The 17858-nt window shown below is 35.8% G+C and overlaps 1 protein-coding gene across 3 annotated transcripts in view; it reads right to left on the minus strand.

The window, feature by feature from the left end:
* Nucleotides 1-683: 683 nt before the first annotated feature.
* LOC149144622 (uncharacterized) overlaps nucleotides 684-17858 on the minus strand; it is a 215735-nt gene continuing 198560 nt past the window's right edge. Inside the window, exons 5-7 of one of the 3 annotated variants that reach the window (XM_089449486.1) lie at nucleotides 1175-1222; nucleotides 1010-1100; nucleotides 684-914 (exon numbers count right to left, since the gene is read on the minus strand). In XM_089449486.1, coding sequence (XP_089305612.1) covers nucleotides 787-914; nucleotides 1010-1100; nucleotides 1175-1222 — 267 coding nt within the window. In that variant the 3' untranslated portion in view covers nucleotides 684-786. Of the gene's footprint in view, nucleotides 915-1009; nucleotides 1101-1174; nucleotides 1223-1466; nucleotides 1596-17858 lie in introns of those variants that run through there. The other 2 variants (XM_089449487.1, XM_089449488.1) reach the window with 2 other exon arrangements.

Below are 17858 nucleotides of genomic sequence, written 5' to 3' on the forward strand. Positions count from 1 at the left end.
TTCCAAAGGTTTTAATTACACTATAGAGTTGAGTTCTGAGAGAGTTGTGATTCACAGTGTTAATTATAGCAGCTATGACACTTGAATGAAGACAAGCATAGTAGATGTATCAGACTCTATTATAAGCTTACCTACATATTATAAGGGACTTGGTTGGATTTTTTATAATTTTATAAACAAGTTCCATTTCGTGGAAATGTGAAAAAAACAGTGATATTACCACCATGTGGCTCTTGTCATATATGGTTTTATACTTTTTCAAAAAATTCTCTAAGAGTTCACAATGCTAAGATTCACTAGGACCTTACAAAGTTTTATTATTTAGTGAAAGACTCACCAAGATGTTACAAGATTTTATAATTGAGTAAAATATTCGCCATGTCTGGTGAGAGATTCGCCAAAAAATTATATATACATATTATATTATTGATAAAATCGCCTTCCATTTTTTCTATATACCATGGAGATTCGCCCATTTATTATACATATAAATTTAGGGGGGGTTCTTAAAATTTTCCCTGCCAGGTACTTTTATATTCAGCATTCAAGCATAATTGTGCATTCATTTCATTTCCAAATTAACAGTTCATGGTACAAATTATACAACTCAAAAACCGTGGAGGGTTCTGAAACCCATGAAAACCGAAAACTACAATTCACAGGCCTAAACTAGTCAAATAGCGAGGGCATGAAAACCCCTGAAACTAAACTAATACTAGTCAAATAGTGAGGGCATGAAAACCCTTGAAACCACACACATACACGAAGGAAGCAAAACCCCAAGGGTTATACCCAACTAAAGACCGAGCAAGCAAAATAAAGATACAGCCATGGAAAGACCCTACCCATATTTTCCCTAAGCTTGCAAAAACTCCCAAGGATGAGGCTGTGGAGCAGCGTTTTCCTGGAATGACCTGCAAACCACCACAAAACAGGGCAGCAGTTAAGTAGGGTCACGAGACCAACAATACAGTGAAGCAGATTAACCAAGAATGGAGCGAGGATTTACCTGGAGAAGGTTTGGCTCCGCGACAAAGGATGAGAGTCGAGACTCGCACCAGAGGGTTTCTCCCAACAAAAACACCATGAGAGAGTTTTGCCTGCTCACCAAGGAGCCAGAGGGTTAGAGACATGAAAAGGAAAAGAATAAATGAAACCGGAAAAAGAAAATTACTTGAGAACGAGTTTGTTGAGCCGTCCAATGCAATAGCAAGGCAAGAACCTGTGTTTACATACAGCCAAATCATCACCAAACCCAACATCAAGAAAACAATCATCACAAATAGAGTAGAGACAAAGTATGAGACGAGTGATAGAGATGAATCAACTTGCAGGTGGAAAACTGACCTGAAAACCTCAAGAACCAGTGAAGTAAGCCACCACAAGGAGTAAGTGAAGGCATAGCGCTAACAAACCACTACAGGGAACAAGCAAGGCACAACGCTAACAAACCACCATATGGGACAAGAAGGGCATAGTGCTTACCAACCATCACAAGAACCAAGCAAAGGCACAGCGCACCCATAGAGCCGAACCAGACCACGACAATGCAAGAATGAATTCCAAATATCCTCAGCAGGTGTGATAGACAGTGTCTGCAAACCCAAGGGCAGTACGAAGGGCACGCCGAAAAACATAAATCACATTAAAACTTCACACCAAAACCCTGCCACTGTTTAATTCAAAAAACGATAAGAGTTAAATGGTCGTTGTTATGTGTCCCTCCTTGGGATCACCACCAGTTTATATTCCAGTTTAATACTAGTACATAGTAGTTACCTGGTAGCTTGTCTTTTCCAGTTTAGTACTAATACATAGTGGTTTCCTTGTAGCTTAAAGACAAATACGTAGACCATTTGAAATGTGAATTATGTTCATTTTTGCCTTATGCCATGAAGTGTTGCCAACTAATTTATGTTTATTTTTTCTAGTTTAATACTAGTACATAGTGGTTACCTAGTAGCTTTTATTTTCCAGTTTTGTACTATTGCATAGTGGTTGCCATCCAACTTTCCAAAAATGGATACATTTAATACCTAACCCCTTAATACCTAAATCATTCTCCCTCATCTATTAATTCAAATTAACCTCAAGAATTATCTTTCATCTATTAATTAAAAAGAACCTTATCCATTAGTCCCTTCATCAAAATCATATCATCCACTAGTCTAATTCATCAAGATAACCTCATCCACTAATTTACTAAATTCCCATTACCATTGACCCATTAATCAATACACTTTTTAATTCACCTAGTTTTTTAATTTTTAATCATTAACCCATTAATACATAACTCATTGTCCCTAAAGGTTTGTTAATTTTTTAATCCTGAAATTTTAATATTTAACCAATTAATACATAATTATTCTCCCTAATCTAATCATTCAAAATAATATCATCTACTAATCTACTCACCCCTCCCCATTAACCAACACTCTTTTAATCCTTCGCTATTCACCCACTAACAAACACATTTTTAAATCTTTTAATTGGCCCTTCACCATTGACCCATTAACCAACACACTTTTTAATCCCTTAACTGACCTTTCACCATTGCCCTATTAACCAACACACTTTTTAATCCTTTAATTGACCTTTCACCATTGCCCTATTAACCAACACACCTTTTAATCCTTTAATTGACCTTTCACAATTCACACTTAAATAACGCACTTTTTAATCAACCACATCATTGACTCATTAATCAACAAAATTTTTAATCCTTTTAATGTAATTGACCTTTTTAAACCGTGTAAACAATTAATAATTAACTACCTTGTGTATGTTGAACATTGATGGTTTGATAAACATGTAAACAATTAATCATTAACTATCATGGGTGCGTTGATCATCTAAACTTTAGGTCATTAACTCCATCACTATCATGGTTGTAGACCATGGAGTATGGTTGAACTGCCATCTAAACAGTAGATCATTAACTCCATAGCTATCATGGCTCTAGACCATTCATTATTAACTCACTGCTCCATAAACCGTTTTAAGCATGACCAATTTAACCAATATTTTTTAAGAAATGCCAAATTAATCACTTAAGGCCATAAATCCTTTTAAGCATGGCCAATTTAACCAATATTCTTTAATAATTGTTTAATCAACCCCTTCATACTCAGGATGGTTGAATATACTTATTGATAATTGGAATTATTAACTCACTGCTCCATAAATCCTTTTAAGCATGGCTAATTTAACCAATATTCTTTAAGAATGGCCAATTAACCACTTCAAACCATAAAGCCTTTTAAGCAATTGTCCAATTAACCCTTTCAGAGGCAGGTTCCAAGCTTCTCACTCTCACTCCACCTTGATTGGAAATCTCTCACTTTCTCATCTCTAGGTAAATCTTTCAATTTCTCATCTCTAAGAGGCGGGTCCTTATAAGCATTGGCCAATGTAACCGATATTAGGCAGGTCATTTTAAGCATTGGCCAAATTAATTGATATTCCTTGAGAAATCCTCAATTAACGTCTATAGAGGTAGGTTCTAAGTTGCTCACTACACTTTGAAAGGAAACCTTTCTCTTTGCAATCTCTAAGAGGCATGTACTAAGTTTCTTAATACGAAAAAACTACACTTTAGAAAGTGAAGGTGAAACAAGGAGATGAAATCTTATGCTATTGTGGCACAATTATCGATACAATTTTTGGTAGAGGATATTTTAGATGATGGATAAAGAAACAACGAGGACCTACTTCTTTAGCTTTATGGTTTGAAGAAGGCAGTAGTCAACAATTTTATGTTTAATGTTCATTTCATAGGCAAAGTATATAAGAAATATATTGAATGGGGCCAAATTCTATGTATATTCTAAGTATCCGTAATTGCAGGTTTGTAATGAAATTGAAACAAGGATATTAAATATATGCTAGCATGGCATATATTGTTCATGGAATATGAATATGAGCAGTTATTGCACCTCTCAAAAACTTATCACTAATTTTATTGTCATTTTACTAATTCTTTTCTACAGGTGGTTGTATCTTAGGAAGTTGTATCTTAGGCTTCCTAATTTAGTGTTTAATATTTTTTGTGCTGTGGTAAGCTAAGTCTCTTAAAATTTGTTAAAATGGGCTTGTTAATTTAATATCTTAATTTTAGTGTTGTGGTAAGCTGTCTCTTAAAATTTGCTAAAATGGGCTTGTTAATTTAATATCTTAATTTTAGTCTTGAAAATTTTCTACATTATAATGGTAAGCTCAATTATGTATGCAAAACTAACATGAAACTTAGAACTGGCTCTTCCTCTAGCATTTTTTTGGAACTGGTTGTGGCTCCATTCTCTAGCATTTTTGCCATCTTTAGAAATAGCTCCTAGATCATTTCCCTAGTTTTTACTATCTAAGATGATGTAGCTGGAAGTAAGCACGTCCAAATTACTAATGGCCACAGGGTACAATAAGGCAACATTAAATATTGGGGCAGCCACACAAAGCATCTCTAGGTCATCCCCACAACCTCACTAGGAATAGCTAGTATATCAAGCTCTGGATCTGGGTCCCCTTCATAGGGGAGCTAGCTCCCCAGGATTTGGATCTAGGTTACCTTCAAGGGGAGCCAACCTACTAGGAATTTGAACTTGGGTTGTGAGACCGTTCATAGGGTGCTAGCTTGCTAGGATTTTAACCTGGGTTGTGAGACCATAGCCAATAGCGCAGTGGATGGAAATATATGATTGATATATAAAAATTAACTAATTTGTGATTATGTGTTATTTATCCCAAGACCTTGCCTACTATTATTTGGATTATCCTTCGAGTTATTTTTTTTGTCTCGTCTTTGTCATTTCATTTCCAATATTTCGATTATTCTTCAGGTTTTTCATCATTTTTGTCATCTCATTTCATCCTTCCCTTCTTATGGTACACCTTTAATGCATTTACATTAGACGTTATGCCTTTTAAATTTTTTTGTCAATGTTCATTGCGTCAACAATAGCCTTATCTCTTCAACTAAGGACAACATTATATTATTTTATTACAAAGCCACGATATTTCCAATGCTAATAAAATTAGCAATGATGTTCAATCTTCACCAACAATCGATCATAATCTTCACTTGTACGCTGGCATTGAAGTGATCATAATCTTCACTTCATCTTCACCCCTGTATGTTGAATGTAATTGTTGATTACATCTTCCATCGTTTAAGTAGTTACTTAGTCAATAGTTTTTGCAGTATAGTGGATTCAATGTAGAAGTAGTAGTTTGTAATAATGAGTTAGAATGTATCAAATAAGGTGTTAGATTGATTCAAACAATTAATATTATATATTGTCTATGTAACCAATTTTTGGTGTGATGTGGCAAAGCAGTATCTTAATGTGAGAAGAGATTTGAAGCTTTATTGGTTTTTGAATATGGGTAGCTCTATCTTTTATTGTGTTTTTCACTCTTTCTTTTAAATTTTGACATAATATTAGAGTTGTAGCTCAATGAATCAAGTTGAACAAAGCCTCTAAAAAGGGAGGTTGTGTTGAAGGATTTTTTTTTTGGTATTGGACTTTTTATGTTTGTCTAGAGATGATCTATAGATTTTCCCAGGCCACAGTTAAGGTGTGGTAGCTATCATTGATTATTTTTGTAGGGGTTGCCATCTTTGTTGTAATCATTGACAAAGTGATCAAAAGAGGGGTAGTTGCAAAGTTTTTCAAAGGAGAAGCTTAAGAGGCATAACTGAAGTTGTAAGTTTCCTTCGTTGAATTTAATAGGGAAGAACCCTCACGCTAGTATTTCTCTAGCCCGTGTTGTGTCAAGAGACCCAAGAGAGAGTTGTAGCTCAATCCCACCATCAAGAGAGAGTTATATCTTTATCTTGCCCTCAAAAGGAGCAACTCTCATATAGGGCAACAAAATCAAAAACAAAAAAATCACCTGATATAGTAAACCCATAAAGATGTCATCATTTTTCTTTACAAAGTATCCATTGCTAAGAGATTGGCCTTATATGCCAAAATCTAGTTGAGGTTTCTTTGGAGTTGTTATAGAATTCAATTATGGCTTTCACATATTGAATGGTAAAATTTATGCAATGTGGGCACTGGGCAATCAAGATGAAGAGTTTTTTGAAAAAATTGGATTGTTGAAAAGTAGTAGTCACAAAATATGAAGAACCTAAAGCTTCAAACTTAGTAGCAATGACAAATATTCAAAGAATTGCTTCAACAAAGAGCAAAAGAAATGATTCACGAGCACCAAGGAATCTTCACAATGGAGTTGAAGGCTCTATATTCCCTAATATTGTAGTAGCAACCAGTGTTCATTAAGCTTGGGAAATTTTGGAAAAAACATACCAAGGCATAAACCAAGTTAAGAATGCAAAGCTTCAAATCCTCAGGAAGACGTTTGAAATTTTGCAAATGAGAGATATTGAAACATTAAATCAGTTTATGGACTTAGGTCATGAGGTAGTAAATTAGCTTATAACTCATGGAGAGGATGTCACTAATCAAAAGGTAGTTGAGAAAATTCTTAATGGTCTCCCACTTTCATTTGACATGCTTGTGTCAACCATGGAAGAAAGTTAAGATTTGACCTAGTTTTGAATTGAAGAATTGACAGGATCAATGTTAAATCATGACTCAAGAATTAAAGGTAGAAATGACTAATTATAAAACTCCTTTAAAAGTCAAGCCACAATTAGTAGAGGCAGAGGCATAGGTAATAGAAGCAAAGGAAAAAGAGGAATATGATATTCTAACAATAAAAACAATGGATCAATTCAATCCAAACAACCATAGGATCATCCTCAGAATCAAAGAGGAAGAGGGAGAAACGACTGAGGAAGAAGAAGAATGGATAAGTCAAATATACAGTGCTATAAATACAAGTAGTATGGTCATTTTGAAAATAAATGTAGGAAGAATAAGTCAAATTTGAAGAAAGGAAGTGCAATTTTTTTAAGCATTGATGAAGGTACAATGTCTTCCATGTTTCTTTCTTATTCAATAACACAAGAAAACAACAATGAAGATCTCTAGCTATTGGACAACAACTGCAATAACAATCTAACAAGTAAGAAATATGTTTTTTCAAGTTTTGATGAACATTTAAATCTCAGATTAAGTTGGGTGATGATCATCTTATTAATTCCTTTGATAAATGTATTGTTACAATTGTAAACAAGGATAATGAAAAGAAAGACATTCATGATGTCTATTTTGTATAAAGTCTAAAACGCAGTGTCTTAAGTGGAGAACAAATGAGTGAAAATGGTTTTGAAGTTAAGTTTAAAGGTCCTACTTGCACAATTCTTGACTAGCCACTTAATCAAAGAGTCATAAAAAAGGACCAAAAATACGATGTTTCCTTTAGTCATGAGAATGTCAACCAACCATTATTATATGCTTAGTTTGTAACAAGTTTTGATGAAACTTGATTATGGAACTTTAGATATGGCCATTTAGCTTTTAATAGTCTTGATCTTTTGTAAAAGAATTTTATGGTCCTAGGTCTATCTGTGATAGATTTCCATCATAATCCACGTGAAAGTTGTATCTTATTAAGCAATTTGGTAATGGTTGTCATTGATGTCAAAGTTTAGTCATTGATGCTATGTATTTTCATTAATTCCAAGTGATGTCAAATTCATGGGGAGCTTGTTGAGATGTCATGGATAATGCTTATGGTGTCATTTGGTCGTTGGTTCAGAAGACTATATTTGAATGTAGTTTGCCTCCAAGTACTTTCTTCAAAAGCACTAACCAAGTTGGGTAGCCCTCTTCAAGACCTTTCTAATGGTATATGGCCTTTTGTATAATTCTGAAGGGATGATAAGAAATCTTCAAATGAAGATCAATCATGGTTTTCAAAGTCTCTTAGTTTTTGATGGACCGTTGCGATGCCAAAGTGCAATAGCAAACTCAGGCGGAATGTAGTGACAACCAATGAGCAATAGGTTTCTAGACCTCGCTCTTGATCACTGGGAGCTGAGTTATAACACCCAAGCACTTGATTAAGGTGGTAAGGTCACCAAATATTAAATCTCGACACGATATTAATTATCAACTCTTTGAAATACTTGACATTTCAGTCTTGATAACATAAATTTATCTATTATGAAACTTCTCATTTATTGGGTTGATTAATCAATGGATCATGTATCGGGTTGGGTTTCCTTTTTGGTCACTCGATACATGAATGAGTTGTGGTCCCAGTGTTGCTAATAGACTGACAAGGTTTTGGTCATGTCAATTGATCACAAATGGCCACAGGTAAGCATTTGCAGGATGAGGGTCCATCGACCATCAAATCATAGAAGAAATAAGCTCAGGAGGAAGAGCCACGAGCAGTGGTTGACAAACACGCTAGAACAAGTGGTGCCTCCACCTAAATAGTAGGTAGAAATGATTGAAAGGCATACATTTTACAATGACTAATTATCATTGGTCAGGTAGGGCCAATGATCAAATGACACCTGTCAATTACACCCCCCCCCCCGTGTCAAGGGTTAACAAGAGGGGGGTGGGGTTCTAAGATAGAAATTTGTGCCAAACCACAAACAATTCTTTTCAAGTTTGTTAAAACTCACATGGAATGTAAACAACGAATGTGGAAAATAAGCATTAGATTGCATATATTATTGACATGATATACATTTATAGTATATGTGACCCTTGGATTCATATTCCAAGTGGTCTCTTAGACTACAGTGGTTGTTCGCATTTCACACCAACCCATAGAGGATTAGGTGTCCAACATTCCCCCCCTTAATTCGAATGGGTATGTATGAGTCCAAGAAGAGAGTTGTAATATAAAATATGCAAAAATATGGATGACAACACTAGGCTGAATGTGCTCTCTGAAATGTTGGTATGAGGGGGGTGGTTTAAGGATGACCACCAACACTGGAACGCTTAGTGAAGTTCCTAGAACTCTTCCAAGTCTAGCAAGAAGTTGAAATCTTCTGCAAGAGGAAGTGTCCCTAATGCTTTGGAGAGGGAGACCTTCAACCTGAAAAAGGGAGGTCTATAACCTGTAGTGGTTTAAGGATGACCACCAACTCTGGAATGCTTAATGCAATTCCTGGAACTCTTCCAAAACTGGCAAGAAGCTAAAGTCTTCTGCTAGAGGAAGTGTCTCCAATTCTTTAAAGGGAAGTCTTAACCCTACATAGATGGTTTAAGGCTGACCACCAACCGAAGGCATGGTTAGTGGGATCTTTGTCTCTGGCTACAACTATGAATCTGGTATGGTAGGTTGTGGCTCAGGCTCGCTTGATGTGGCTTTGAAACTTGTAGATGACTATCACTTCCCCCCTGTCAGATACAAGGTGATATGATGGAGAAAACTCAACTGCAAGATTGTTCAATACTCTAGAACAAGTTCTCTCATATGACTGAAATATCTTCTTGGTTGTTGAAGCCCATTGTCAAGAAGCAATCCATCCAGGATGAATCTTTGTTCTTACAGGAGGCTTATTTTTGAAGCATATGTGTGAAGAATGAGTACGGTAACCACAATGTGTGCATGGATGAAGATCAAAACAATGATATTTCACATGGCCAATTCAGTCAATACGTTGGCATTTTAACATTTTTTGGTTGCGAATGTGAAGCAGAATCTAGAACAGGCGAAGGTGAACTGCCATGAAGAAACCCTACACTATGAAACTAAATGGGGTTGGAATAGTCTGGAATATGAAAGGACAACTTCTTATCATATCCAAGACCTATTTTGTGCTTGTTGTGAACAAGATCTTCCCAAGGTCTGATAACCAACTTGGGAAGTGCAAGCTAAATTTCTGCATCTACATGTAACTCTGTTGCTTCATTGGGCACTAGATCTGATCAATGGTTATGGTGGACTCTATATTTCCCGTGCCACCCTCGCAAAAAAAAGTACAATATATTCAAGTGGGGTGGGGATTGCAATACAGGTTGTGTTGTAAAATGGTTTTGAGGTAGGTGGATTCCAGCGAGGAAAGGACACATGGCATAGCAAAATGAATGGTGGCGGAGGATAAGGATCATACAAGGGACATATGGTAGTCGAGTCAGCGCTAACATGGCAGGTGACTCAACAAGATGACATGGAAATTGACATGTGGCCATATGGAAGGGTGAAAAGTGTCACTCTAATACGGTGTTTTTGGGTGGCTAAGTGGGTGAGCTATGGGCGACACGTGGGACCACCCATAGGGTGCCACATGGCTTGGTGATGTCACCTCAATGATAGCATGACATCAACAAAATTTTTCCCTTGAACAATTAAGGGCATGGTTGTGTGAGAAGCTCCTACGAGTTGAGGCAATAAGTCCCCAAGGGAAAGTGTGATTAGAACGGTGATGTGTGGGCTTCAAAGTTAAAGCATAAACCATGGGTTTAATGTCATGTTTACCAGGGGCTACCAGGGGTGACAACACATGGTTATTAAATTACCCGGGTAGTAAAATTATATTGTCACCTTGTTCAAGCCATTGTGCTATAAACCATAAATTATAAGTATACATGTCCAAAGGTGATGAAATGTGTGTTGTTGAGTTTGTTACGTGTGCACTTGCACGTAGTTGAAGATATTTGACATAGAGAACAAAGATTACATGGCCAATTTTATTTGTTTTGTCGTACGTTCAAATTTCCTTTTTATTTTTCTTTGTAATATGGCCAATTTTCTTTTTGTTTTGGTGACTGGGTTATATGCTCGCTGTCCTTAATGAACATACTAAAAATGGGATGTTTAGTCTATGTTGGGTTTTTGTTAAAGTTTGTTGAGCTTTTCAATCTTTGCTGAAATAACTTGTTATGTTTTTGTCTACCACTTATTGATGTCAAATGAATCAAAATAAGGGTGTGACTACAAGGATCAAAGTTGGATAGAGAAAGAGTCATGCCTATTAAGGGTCAATATTAATTGCAGAGATATATGAAGTTGTGGGTGTTGTAGGTCAGAGAAAAAATTTGCAGAGATCAATGTTAAAGTTGCATATTGCTAAAAAGGACAATTTGTATCATAATGTTAAAGAATTTCCTTTTGAATGCATACAGTTTGAAAATATTATGAAAGGGAAGTCCATAATGTAACTATTGGGGGTTGGTCCCTACAAACAGATTCATGCAGGTTGGTGCTCGTACATGAGGGGGTTGGTTCCCTTAAAAGATTAGGGAGACGGTGCTTTCTTCACGTTAGTGCCTGTAAAAGATTAGGGAATTAGTGCTTCCTTTAGGTTGGATCCTGTAAAGATCAGGGAGTTGGTGCTTCCTTCAAGTGGTGGCCTTTACATTTAGGGTATGGGTGTCTCCTTCTGGTTGGAGCTAGAAAATTGTTGTAACAATAGGTTGCATCCTACAACGATATCTAGCCATACGTTTTGTGTTTTTCTCCATTTATGGGTTTCCATGTACATTTGATGTTTTTGTGTTCTTTACATGTTGATTGTTGGATGAATTGAAATAATATATATTGTTAATAATTGGCCATAATACTAATTCACCCCCCTCTCAGTATTATCTTGGTTTCTAACATTTGGTTTTAGAGTGGGTCCCTTAAGCATTAGTCTAACAATTGGAATATAAATTTGAGATAATGTCTAACCAGAATAGACATTCCACCAACACAGCGCCCATGCCCATTGGAACAAATAATGCATTATGGAAGGTACAAATGCGTATCTACTTCATGTCTCTTAGTGAAAATGTTTGGGAGATAGGATAGAATGGTTATAAAAAGCCAGATGTATTGGTTAATAAAGATGACATGCTTGAGTTCACTTTCAATTCTAAAGAAACGAATGAAATCTTAAGTGGTTTTCTTAAATCCAAGTTGGTTAACATCATGCACTACACAATAACCAAAGATATATGGAATAAGATGATGAGTTTTTATGAAGGTGATAGTAAAGTAAAGAAAACCAAAATCTAAGGCTACATAAGAATCATTAAAGATGAAAGAGAATGAGGACATAGAAAAATTATTTCTTCACGTGGATGGAATAACTAACACCATAAGAGGAATTGATGAAATCGTGGATGACACCTTTATAGTTCAAAAAGTGCTAGACCTCTTCCACCCAAATTTGATGCCAAAGAATCAACCATCGAGGAGATAAAATATCTCAACACATTGGCATTGGACCAATTGCATGGAACACCGAAGAACTATGAAATTTGAACTTCAAAAGGAAAATCTACATCAAGGAAGGTTGCCTTCAAAGTTGATTGAAAGGACAAAGAAGATTGAGAAGGCGGGAGCTCTGAATCTGATGAAGAAGAGGCAAATTTTGTCAGAAGATTGAAGAGAGGATATGGAAATTACAAATGTAAGTTACCCTTCAAATGATTTAGTTGGAGAAAGTAGGACATTATCCATCTAAATGTGCATATAAGGAATAAAAGAATGAATATGATTGTAAAGAGAAGAAAAAGTATAGGAAAGTGAAGAAGGAAAAGGAGTTCAATAAAAAAGAGTTTCTATACCCAAGAAGAAAATAATTCCTCAAAAGATGAAGATGAAAAGTCCTCTGATGAAGAAAGAACAAAAAACACAACAAAGGAATTTATGCTCATGGCCTTAGAAACTCTAAATAAAGGTCAAGATGAGTTTGATGAAGAAGAGGCTGAAGTAGACTTTTTGTTAAAAATATGCAACCTCGGTCAAATTCCACTTTGGACAACTCACTTGATGGAGATAATGATTACATTGAATCCCTCTTTTCTAGAGGACCAAAATTGACCTAAAGATCACTCAAATCAGATAAGGGAAAGTGTACTTATGAAGAAAATCCCATGTACATATTTGATAAGGTCAACCCTAAAGCAAAGTGGACCACCTTGAAAGGCTATAAATACAAGTGCCCTCTACCTCATTTGGACATAATGATGAGACACTTTTCTATCTTTGTTTTTGGCTCGCACAGGTTTGAGACTCATCGCAGAGGATCAAGTTCGCTCTGAGGTGAAATTGCAGGGTCTGAAGCTTTCATCTATGATTTAAGGTTTCAGGTCACAATCGCAGGCACGCCACAGAAGGATTCTGACTATATTCGATCTCTTAGAGGCTCATGGTTGTGACTGGAGCCTTGCAATCAACTATTGGTTAGGGTTTCCGTAGTCCAAATCTAACCCCAGCCGCTCACTTGCCAGGCTTAAGGGAGCGACTAGACAGTCATAGTCGCTCACATATCTCCTCATCCATATGACCAAGAACTAAAAGATGAAATCTCAGTCTTTTGAAGATTTCACTCAGTGATTGAAGGGTTCGACTATTGACTACAGACAATGACAATTCATTACAAACTTCAGAATCAATTTTTTGAGTATAAGCATTATTGGGTTCAATTAATGGATGTTGTAGTTGTTTTGTTGAATAGTTGCATAGATGAAGATATGGATCATTGTACTATCTTTTGTTGAATCATTTGATGACAATCTAAGAATAAGAATTTGTAAGGATTTTCCAAATAGTGGGTTTTGACCAATCCTAGTGTCTCTATGTGTGAATTTTTTTCTTCTATTGTTCCTTTATGTTCCGCTGCATTGATGATATTGTTATTTCTACAAATTTGCATATGATGATGAATAATGATGTAAATCTGAATAAATTTATGATGTTATGGGGTGAACCTATTGTGTTAATCAATAAATGCAATTATCAAAGCAAAGAACAATATTGCCATATGAAAAATTAAAATGATATCAGAGTTGGGCTAAACAAAATTCATGGAGATCACCCCCATGGAGACACCTTTGATGGAAGCAAGATAATATGGAGGAGACCTAAACGAATTCTAGGGTTTGAAGAAAACCTTAGGCAATTTGCGTGTTATGGTTTATGAAGTTAGGGCTTGAGAGAAAGCTGGTTTATGGAAAAGATTTGAGATATGAAAAATTGAATGGTCAATGTGAGGATGCTCAAGCACTTGTGACAGATTTGATGAAGCCCTAGATGGGATAGTCTCTAGTAGGCCTGGTTGTTGATAAAGTTGATTAAAGGAAACATTGTTATGTGGACAATGGACAGTGATGGCTCTCGAAGGTTGGTTCAAGAGGGAGAGGATCGCCTCTCATTGAAGATAAGTACTTTTGATTTATGATGCTTCTTCATGTCCTTACTTTTGTTTAGATTTATTGATCTAATTATTGTTGTGATCATGTTTGTTGAAGTATGCTCCTATTATCTATTTGAAGCTAACCCTTGATGAAAGGTTGATGTCATGATTTCATGGTGAAGTAGTTGATACTAACCTATATGACCATGATGAATATTTGGATATAGTCTAACTTTATGATCTAACACATACGTTAATGCATGACAGTATTATAGACAGGTTGATGACATGATTGAAGACTAATGAAGTGGATTCCCATTCAGAGGGATAATCTCTCCATAATATCCTTTATCTTATTACCATTAGAATCATATTCATATTCTTTACTGTTGAAGTATGATTTATGGGCATAAACAAACAAATATCTAACATTCTTGATTTGCAGCAAAGTTTTGATCTGAGAAGAGAGACATTTTCCCCTTACTCTAAGTCTTAGTCACACGGAAACAGGGTTACAAGTACTATTGTAGCCTTTTAGCCACACAAAAGTAAGGTCAAGAGTGTGATGGCAGTATCCCAACTGCACAAAGGAAGGCATATGGGCGCAACTAAGCTTTTACGACATAAAAATGAAGTTTTGTGCATGAAATAAGATGTTCACATGAAGGATGTCAGTCCTACAGATGTGGAGTAGACAACATAAAGATTAGTGGTAGGGGAAGCTTGAATGTTTACTATAATGTGAATATATAGATTGAAATTGTGTTTGTAGGTGACTGATACATGCATATAGACGTGTCAAAGGTTGTTTCTACAAGAGTTTGACATAATTTGGTTGATTGATATAGATGAGTAGTGTTTGGAATTTTGACATGATGCTTGATAATGCCTTTGAACTTTGACTTGATTTTGAGATATGTTCTAGACTATATATCTCTCTATGATAACAAATTTGGGATTTGACCTGATGAATAATGATTTGATTTGACGACTGATGATTTGCATTGATAACAATGCTATATGGGAATAGTGACCTTCAGTGGCTAATATTGGTGTTTGATAATGGTTTTGTATTGGCCTCATTGTTCTTAGCACATTGGTTGAAGTATTGACAATTGTGATTCAGTGTGAAGCTATCTCTCAATGAATGGATGGAACCTGCATAACTTGTTCTTGGTGTATGCATTTGCATCTAGTGACTTATATTATGAGCATATTGTTTGGGAAATGACTACTTGTTGACATAGATAAAGTCATAACTTGACATTTGGATGAAGTTTGGGTTGATATTGCTTATGACAACTTGTTGGCATGATAATAGATGAATTCATGACTTGATGAGAGCTCTACCTATCACCTAGTCTAAAGAATATGATACTATGATATTGTGATGATTTTGATATTGGTTTTGATCTGGAATCTAAACTTTGATAAGCTAACTTAGTTGATTTGATTGTACAATATTGAGAGTCTGAGCATATTGGTTTGGAAAAGTATTATGTTTGCAGAGAGCACTATATGAAGCAAGCTCCTTGATCTTGATATGTCTGCATTGACAGTTATTTGGTGAAGTCAGGATGATGTGTTGATCCAAACCTCTACTTCAAATGGGTCCAAGGTATGACTTTGAATTTGGTTTTATATGTTGATGGTCTACTTTTGACATGTAATGAGCCTCTGATGATCTACGTAAGAGGGAGATGGCTTCTGAAGCTCGAAATATTGAATTATGGAATGATGAATTGATTTCTAAAGTTGTGAAAAGATAATATATATTGTGAAGCTATTGAAGAAGTATTGGAAAGTGGAAATGCAAATCCTTAGACACTCTAATTGAATTTCAAGATGTTGTGAAGAAATATTGTTGAACTCATCTTGGCAACCAACAGTTGATTGAAGCATTGATGTTCCATTTTGAACACTCGTCCGTATATATATCTATATATATATATATATATATGATGTACATAAAACCTAAACAAGTTCATGATTCAACCACTTCACTCGCTTAGAGTTTCCACCGAGAATCCTTCAAGATATTTGCATGGGATGATCAATTTTTTGTCTGAGACATTCCTCTTGTGATATGTGACTAATTGGATGTATTGATGATGATTAGGATCATTATTTATGAGATGAGCACATTTGGATGTTTCCTTAGTATGAGATCTGTCATGATATCTTGGATGAGAGGTTCGTAGCACGACCGAGGTTGAGTACGATGTTGTTATCATGGCTAGCTATGAGGCAGGATGAAGAAGCTCCTTAGAGAGTCATCTGAGTAGGATCTAGATATGACATGGATAAATTATGATGACAAAGAGAGGGAACCGATTGGCAGAGAATCTCGCATATAGATGGGAATGATATACATTCATATATTGAGACAATGTTGTTATACGAGACAAGGTCGTGCTTGTGGATTGGCACCTCCTTGAGAGGGAGGATGACTATGGTATCCTTTTGTGATATATATATATATATATATATATATATATATATATATATATATATATATATATATATATATATATATATATATATATATATATATATATATGTTATAATGTGATATTTTATTTTATGTCTTTCATGAACAATAGATCATTGTTATAGCTACATAATGATCAATCTGATACCAAATATGAGTATGATGAGAGCAATGTTGATCAAGGACACTGAGCCAACTCTTCCCCCCTATCTAAGCTCCCAAGGTGAGGAATTGAGATAGAAGGGCTCATAGGGTTCAGAGAACTCTGGAATTTAGGGTATCACCCCTATCTATTACCCATAGGGTTGGAGTAGTAGCTCACTCTATATTTGTATTTGTAGAGTATACCCCAGTTGGCATCATAACCACAAGCAGGGCTTGTTGGGATTGTCCCTCCCCGTCTGGCCAACGGGTTGAGGAGGCTTGGAGGTGTGTGATCCTTACCTCTTGGTAAGTCAAGTATCTCTTTCAAGCTCGGATTATAATGTAGGTGTTCGACCACATGACTATTGAGGGTCATTGTTGGGAAGATCGATAGGCAATAGGATGGGTTGAGTAGTATCTCCCCTATATCACCTATTTCTCTATATGGGGTTGTAGTAGTAGCTCCCCTACAAGTTTTCAGGTTGAGATATGCTCCTCGATGTGGTTCTAGGCTGAGATGTGCTCCCTGATGATATGCTCTCTATTTTTTATGCAGATCGTAGATTCAGCTCCCAATCAATAACCCCGAGTAGTAGCCTGCTGGCAAACATGACAGGAGGATGAACTGACATGTCTTTTGTAGAGACTTTATTATTCCTTTTGAAGCTGACATTGAGGAGGAAACTTTGCTTGGTCTTGGAGGGATAATTATACTTATCTAATGACTCATACAAAATGGAATATGTCCAAGAAGGGTCCTTCATACATGACATAGACTCAAATTGACTTTTATGACTAGATGAAAAATCCTAAAGGCTCACAATGGGAGCCATTACTAACATAAAATTCCTTGCTCATGAAACCCATGAGACAAGCATTACAATAATAATTTTATTTTCTTCTTTTCATCAATTACATAAAATCACAATTACACGTCATTATTGTTGGGTGAAGTATAGGGCTTATAAATGTAACAACATTTAATTTGTCAATCCGGAAAGTTCGTGAACTTCGAGACATATCATTGGAAGTGCCAGAGAAATCCCCCGGCAACCTGCAAAATAAATCCTAGTCTATCTTGCGTATTAATCTCATCAATAAATGAAATCCTACACTAAAAGAGAATTCAAGAAAACACCAATCCAAACAATTAAATCGTGCGGGAAATGAAAGGCAATTAACAATGTGAAAGGAATTCTAATTACAAGCGAACACAAGGGAAAT

Source organism: Pinus tabuliformis, chromosome X (genome assembly GCF_031772625.1).
Source record: "Pinus tabuliformis cultivar Carrire ecotype Pingquan chromosome X, CPIR1, whole genome shotgun sequence".
NCBI lineage: Eukaryota > Viridiplantae > Streptophyta > Pinopsida > Pinales > Pinaceae > Pinus > Pinus tabuliformis.